This window comes from Opisthocomus hoazin, chromosome 4 (assembly GCF_030867145.1).
Source record: "Opisthocomus hoazin isolate bOpiHoa1 chromosome 4, bOpiHoa1.hap1, whole genome shotgun sequence".
Classification (NCBI taxonomy): Eukaryota; Metazoa; Chordata; class Aves; order Opisthocomiformes; family Opisthocomidae; genus Opisthocomus; species Opisthocomus hoazin.
The window spans coordinates 8,819,699-8,827,332 of NC_134417.1; the positions used below are offsets into that span (position 1 = coordinate 8,819,699).

Below are 7,634 nucleotides of genomic sequence, written 5' to 3' on the forward strand. Positions count from 1 at the left end.
TGGAATGAGCCTAACAAGGAAGGATCAGACACAGTGGCTGACACCACCTCCAGTTCAGGACAGCTGTTCTTACCAGTCCCTGTGATGGAGTCTGAGCTGCCTTTTAGAAAGACTTAGGTCAGCTGTTTAAGATATAGATAAGGTAAATTAGGAAAAACACATCCAAAGAGATTATCACTGCAGATTTTATCAGCCAGTGCAGGGAAAATTACTGATTCTTGACCTAAATATATAGGTATACTGAAATACCTTTGTTAAAGGAGTAATTCTTGCCATGTCATTAAATTGCTTCAGTAAACATGTTTCTCAAAAATGACCCATAGTTTCTTTTGCATTCAGGGGAAACCCATGTTTAGAAATAACACAAAAAAGTCTGCACCAATTTAATTCTTTTTAAGCCACTGAAATCTTCTGGAATCACTTGTGTGATAGCAAAAGGATCCACAAGAACTGGTTCACACTGCTGATAAATACACAGCTTAAGACCTAGGTGAAAAGTTCCCTACTGTGACCATATAAAATGGAGTACAGAGTAGACTGTTACAGATACGAGTTTACAAAATAATTTCTTACATGCTTCTTTTAGCTAAATGTCTGATGAACAATGCTTATGTATGCAAACAAAATGCTATCCTAACAAAGGGTCCTGTCAGAAGGAACCTTTATCAAGTTCTAGAAAGGGTATGAGAAGCTAAATGCAGCAGTTTGCAGTGGGACTTTTACATCCTCTTGATGAGGATGAGAAGAGAGCAACACTAGCAGCCTAGGGAGGGAGCAAAAAATTTGGCTACATTTAAACTGAAAGAAGGAAAGAAGAGTATATGAAATTATAAATGAAACAATTTTAAGAAAACAGAATAATCACTACACAGCAAGGTTTCTGTTAGACACTCAGACTCACACTAAAAATAGCAGCAACAGTACACACTAGTCATAAATAATCTTACCGTTGATGATTGGTGGCATGGACAGAACAACACCGTTGCTGTCATAAATGACAGGATAAAGTGGCTTGTTTTCAATTAGATGTAAATAGTGCCGAAGGTGGCTGTCAGTCTGGAGAAACAAAGCACAACCTAAATTTCACATTTGCTCACTTGTGAACTTTCATAGTGCCACAATCCTTTGCTAAGAGATAAATGGGAATTTTGAAAGAGGAAAGGATTGGGCTTTGGGCTGCGTACTTCACTAGCAAAAGCTGTTTCCCCTCAGAAGCAGGAAAACTTTGACATGAGAGAACTGGATTTTTGGTTTTCTTTGGAAGTGTTAAAAAATATTTCTTTAAGGATGTGCGTTGGCAGCCCAGAGGGCCAACCGTGTCCTGCGCTGCATCAAGAGAAGCGTGGCCAGCAGGTCGAGAAAGGTGATTCTGCCCCTCTACTCTGCTCTGGTGAGACCTCACCTGGAGTACTGCGTTCAGCTCTGGAGCCCTCAGCACAAGAAGGACATGGAACTGTTGGAGCGGGTCCAAAGGAGGGCTACAAAAATGATCCGAGGGCTGGAGCACCTCTCCTATGAGGACAGGCTGAGAGAGTTGGGCTTGTTCAGCCTGGAGAAGAGAAGGCTGCGGGGAGACCTGATTGCAGCCTTTCAGTACTTAAAGGGAGCCTATAGGAAAGATGGGGACAATCTTTTTTGTAGAGACAGCAGTGACAGGATGAGGGGTAATGATTTTAAACTAAAACAGGGTAGGTTTAGGCTGGATATAAGGAAGAAATTCTTTACAATGAGGGTTGTGAAACACTGCAACGGGTTGCCCAGAGAGGTAGTGGAGGCCCCATCCCTGGAAACATTCAAGACCAGGTTGGACAGGGCTCTGAGCAACCTGATCTAGTTAGCAGTGTCCCTGCTCGCTGCGGGGGGGTTGGACTAGATGACCTCTAGGGGTCCCTTCCGACCCAAAACTTTCTATGATTCTACGATTCTTTCAAAGATGCATAGGCCATGCTGTCCGAACAATGCCCTTGTTCACCACAGCAGAACTTTCATTGCCAAACCCATGGGCACACATCCTTAGTTCAAAGGAACTTTCCTTCGACGTGATAAAAATTAGCACTACAATACTTTTAATTATAAATGCTGAATGAATACTGACACATATTTGACTAAATTTGATTCAAAGTTTACATCTGTTCCAATGATATATCCTTTGGTATACGCTGTACTAAAAATATCATTTACTTATAATCTCTCTGATACCCCTTGTTTCCTAGCCCTCTTACTCATCCTTAGTCAGAGATCTTTGAGAATTTATTTATCTCTATGACTAGTATGTGTGCTCCAGCAGGGCTGTATATTGTAATGATGGTGATAACGGTATCGTTTTCAAATGCTGACATTTAAAGTAGCCCACATAAATGTAATAAAACTAGATCTGATAGAATCTCTTCCTAGTGTTTACCTGGTTTCATCAGATGCTGGGCCTAGAGCAGTACCAGACTTAACCTGAGCCTCTTCCACAGCTACTCTTGCCTGATATGCAGCTGGGTAAATAATTCAACACCTTTCCCAAGTAAATTGGCTAAATTAAATTAATATTAAAAAATCTGGTATTATTTACCCCAAGCTTTTCTCAGCTTTGCACACTGAGTACCTTACCAGTGTAAATACACAACTCTTTCACAGTATTATTAAGAGCATCATGAAAAGCAGTCTTCGTGTAGATAAATCAGAGGGTTAATATCAAACCCACTATTCGAAGAGTTACGCTTAGCCACAAAGCACCATGATGTATCTTTTGTGAACAATAAAAACAAAGTATTACCATGCATTTCTCATGAATAAGTAAAATGTGGAACATTCACTGGCTGAAGCTACAGAAGATAACTGAGTTTTATTTTAAGAACAACTCTTAATAACAAGGATGTGAGAGATGTTAAGCCTTGGAAATTTTTTTCCGCATTTAGTGTAACAAGTCTGAAAAATCTCACTTACCCTATACAGATCCATAATTTGTGCAGCTGTGTACTCCTGGGATTGATTCAAGGGCTTGAATTTAATTTCAGAAGGTGCTTTAGCTGTAAAAGTAAATGGACCAGAGATGGTGTCCAAGTCGTGGGTACCTATTGCTACTAATGCTCTTCTCCTAGAAAGAAAGACGGTAAAATAATTTTACTAGTAATATTTGGAATACCTTGGAGATAATCTCTCATGATGCTCTATACACACATGCATTCATAGAACTTACTGAAAAAACAGAAGCACAATTTTGAGAAGCCTAGAAATCATTTTCTTGAATAACATTTCAATGAATGTTAACAACACACCTAACAGTCAAAGGCAAATCCAATGGGACTGTTGCAAAATGCTTCCTTTTCACAGAATCATAGAATTCTTTGGGTTGGAAGGGACCTTCAGAGGTCATCTAGCCCAAGCCCCTGCAGTGAGCAGGGACATCTTCAACTAGACCAGGTTTCTCAGAGCCCTGTCCAACTTGACCTTGAATGTGTCCAGGGATGGGGCATCGACCACCTCTCTGGACAACCTGTTCCAGGGTTTCACCACCCAAACTCAACCGCTGTAGGACTCAAACTCACCCAAACTCTCAACTGTTGTAGGAGCTGTAACAGCTATTTATGTTGAAAAATATTGAGAGCAGGCAGAAATGGGCAAGGAAATGAGAATGATGAAGAGAGCTGCTATAAAAGATTTTCCTTAGCATAATAATGCCTCTGCAATAGGGATGTGCAGTTTTAACATGTGATAAAATCATACACATAGACACTACATGCTACTTTAAATTTAAGCACTAACCTGCAAATATTTTGGTGTAGTTTTTCTTGGAGGTCAATGAAACTATCATAACGATCCTTGGTAAAAGTTATATTACGAAGGACTGCAGCTACAGCATGAGGACGGACTTTGACAGTCTGCAATTTACAACAGCAACATATTGTACATTTCAAGTACGCAGAATATACAAAACTGAAACTGATTAAATGTGCACTTTTCTTCATAAAACCCTCTTTTGTAAAGTAGTAATCAAAAGGGGAATTCATGAAAGACGTCAGAATCTCAGAGGAGAAAACAACCCAAACAAACCCACTCCAGGTCTGCTAGAGACAAGGCGGTTTCCAATATACCGTGTAATGGCCCAGAACGTCAGTGCGATGTGAGCATCTGAAACTTTGACCTGCTACTAGCTTCACCCAAAACAATTTATTGTTCCTCTCCCTTCTCTAAAAATAAATCACAATGAATAGAAATATTTAAATTTCTTTAGCTCTTGTTCTGCAGACAAGATTTCTAATCTCACTGCACTTATAAAATTGGTACTGATAACTATCTTGCTGGTTTGGAAACTCTCAATAAATTTACAAAGGTGCAGTAAACCCTTTTACCTCTCCAGTGATAATCAGCCTCTGACCTTCACCCTGAGCTGGTATTATCTTTTCATACCTAGGGAGATTTATCCTAGAATAAAACAGAAATAAGTCTGTAACTGAAAGAAAGAAAGTTCTCCAAGTGCAGGTAACTTTAGATATGTAGTAACAATTATAAGTAGAAAGCTTTCTTAGCAATGTTTCTTGGCATGTAAATTAGCTAGCTGTTTAAAATTTGTTTTCTATGGGATGATAAACAGCCTACCGAACTAGAAAGGAAGGACTCATGAGATAAAGTCACAGCAGAACAGTGAAATAAGATTTGTTTGAGCAAGATTTGTTTTGGTATTTATTACAGAGTATCACAAGCCAGTTCCTCTGCAGGAGTTCTTTACAGAGGATAGTCTCAAATGGAACAGCAGTTGAAGAATTTTTAGAACAGATCCAAAATCCAGTAACATTCTAGTCTGGTCTTTTAAAAATATGTAATAGATCCTCTCCAGAGGCACATCTGATAAATCTGATCTACACATGAGATTGTACTCAAAATCCAAGCAAGTGGCAAGTTTGTTTACTGACCAGAAATGGACTTGTATTTAAACAAATAACAAACCACACAAAAATCTCACAACTCTGCATTACCTTTCTTTAAAGACCTGCAGTCCTCGGACCAACCCTTCAAGGCAAAGAAGATCATAACGGTTGGCAGGAACATCAATTTTATAGAGAACAGTATCAGATGCACCCTTTGCCTTTTCTTCACCTTTTTCTTTGCTTATAATGTCTTTCTCAGATGTCTGAAATTAAGCAAAAATGTATTTTTAACCCAAAATATCTTAACATTGACAGGAGTATGATAGTGAGATAACATAATAGGAAAAACTGTATTAATTAAAAATTTAAGGATGTAATTTGGATTTATACAGAAAATGGACACACCAAATACCAGAAATGACATAAAATCTAAATCATTCTCAGATTCAGAGACTGTAATGCAGTATATCAAAAGAAAAATTCACTATTACAATTTGAATTTAAAAAAAAAAAAGAGATTATAGAAGCAAGAGTCTCCAGGCTAGCATATCACAGTAGAGAACTGAGACCTTATTTTTGGCAACAGACTGGCAAATCACTTGTCATATCAAGTCCGTTCTGAAATAAAGCATAACAGATGATGTTCAGATGTCTTCTGATAAGCATCATCAGAGATCAATTAATTCAAGTTAAAAAGCAAAACCAAAACAGCTCTACTTGAACAAGATTTACATGGCTTCAGTTAACAGGGCTGGAACATTTTCACAAATACAGAATCTAAATAAAAACTTTAAATATGAACTAGTTACAACTCAGGTAACAATGTGCAAGACAAACACATTTTTGTGGATGCTGCACAGAAGAATGCATACAAAACAAAGTCAAACAGATTTTTTAAAGTATGTTCAGTGGTCTGTGGCCATATTTATGATGCTAAATAGAATAAGGCCAGAGACTGAAGACCAAGTGGCATGGACTGCCCACCTCCACAAAGTGTAGCAATATGCCATCTTGGGGTCTCTTGCTTCCAAGATGGTAATTTTTGTATGTCTGTTTTCCTTTTCAGATTCAAAACACCTCTTAATATAGTCTATTACAACAGTATTTTATAACAAGAACCTAAAGGTATGGGTTACATATTCTGGAGGATGGTGCAGGACAAAAAGCCTGCTGCAATAGTGCTAAAAGATTGTACAGGTCAAGGGGACCTTCAAGTCTTGTCCACAGTGAGCGCTTTCGACAATACCCGGGGCGTGACAGCCTCCAAACTCTGCCTAGACATTTTCTTGGCACATGTTAGAGGGCATCAGCCAATGCTGCACCAGGGAATATGCTGGAAGTAATGCAGTGCGAACTCTTACCAAATACAAATGCTGTCAGAACACTACATCTACTGAAAAAGTAACAAATAAAAACATTACTTACAATTTCATCAAGCTCCAAACCAAACTCAAAGCAAAGCTCATTAAATTCTTCATCAGCTGTGAAGAAAGAAGGTGAATTTTGGTTAATAAGCAGACCTCTGACTTTTAAAGTAATTTTTCTGTGGGTTTTTTGACTGTTTTCAAACAAGACAACACATGCTATTTTGAAAAAAAAGGTTAAAGTAGTTCAAAGAACTTTGCATCTGAGTAGCAGTTTCTTTAGCATACATTGCATTTATTAACACGTTATTCTTACAGCCACAGCAAGCGCTTCAGAGCCTCAGAGCCCAGCTTCACTACCAGCTCCTCAGCAAAGTTTGTCAGTGTAACTCTGGCCTGAACAGATAATGAAAACGGGAGGGAGGAACTGGACAGCTTCTGCCAACAGCTACAGCCTTACCAGTCAGCTTGTCATACGGAGGTTGCATCACCTGCGTTATTACATGTGAGTAACGCACCCCGATCTGAAAATGGAGATTTGCACCCATGTGTCTTAAGAGCCTGCCAACTCCAGTGTGGGCTAGATACGGATAAACCGCTGCGTGTCCCTAAACGCTCTCTCAGCCAAACAGCTCTTAAGTCACATTTCCACAGACCCAGGGAGGAAGGGCTGAATGAAAACACGGCATTGTTTGCTTTGCCGGCCCCCACCTCTTCCCTCTCCTTTTTGATTTAACCAGTTCCTAGACCAGACAGCGAAACTCGAAACAGAAACTGCCATTTGGAAATGCACGGTGTGGACTCGAACAGCCAAGGGCTGCAGGGCCCAGGGAGCACCCACGGCTCGGTCCGGGCAGCACCCACGGCTCCGTCCGGCCCGCCGCGGCCTGGCGGAGAGCAGGCGGCTGGGGAGCACGGCCCGAAGCCCGGCCGTCCCCCGCGGGTCAGCCCAGCTCGGCTCGGCGGGCATCACGGGCTCAGCGGGGAGCGGCGGGGCGCTGCGGCTGCACTGCCCCGGCCCCGCCGCCCCTCAGGGCAGGGGGTGCCCGGGCCGGGCCGGGCCGCGCAGCCGGCGGGAGGCGCCGCGGCCGATCGCAGCCCAGCGGCCGCGGTGACCGGAGGGACCGCCCGGCAGGGCCGCGGACGCCTCCTGAAGCACAACCGAGGGACGCCCGGGCCACTGCGGGCGCCCGGCCCGCCCGCGCCACTCACTGTAGCTCCTGCCCAGCGCCTGGAAGAGCAGGTCCCGCTTCAGGCTGACAGTCGGCATGGCGGCACCCGGCTCTCCCGCACCGCGCCTGCGCGGCCGCCCGCCGGGCCCCCGCCGCGCCGCTCTTCCCGCCGCGCTGCCTGCAGGCCGGCCGCCCTTCCTCCGGCCCGCGCCCGCCGCCCCTCCGGCTCACCGGCACCTCGG

General features: G+C 42.6%; 1 protein-coding gene across 1 annotated transcript in view; it reads right to left on the reverse strand.

Moving 5' to 3' along the window:
• The window catches only part of FARSB (phenylalanyl-tRNA synthetase subunit beta), a 42,502-nt gene extending 34,969 nt beyond the window's left edge, over window positions 1–7,533 (reverse strand). Inside the window, exons 1-7 of the mRNA XM_075417842.1 lie at window positions 7,433–7,533; window positions 6,282–6,337; window positions 4,965–5,119; window positions 4,341–4,413; window positions 3,754–3,869; window positions 2,935–3,085; window positions 948–1,056 (exon numbers count right to left, since the gene is read on the reverse strand). Of these exons, the coding sequence (XP_075273957.1) occupies window positions 948–1,056; window positions 2,935–3,085; window positions 3,754–3,869; window positions 4,341–4,413; window positions 4,965–5,119; window positions 6,282–6,337; window positions 7,433–7,490 (718 nt within the window). The 5' untranslated portion in view covers window positions 7,491–7,533. The remainder of the gene's footprint in view (window positions 1–947; window positions 1,057–2,934; window positions 3,086–3,753; window positions 3,870–4,340; window positions 4,414–4,964; window positions 5,120–6,281; window positions 6,338–7,432) is intronic.
• Window positions 7,534–7,634: the final 101 nt, after the last annotated feature.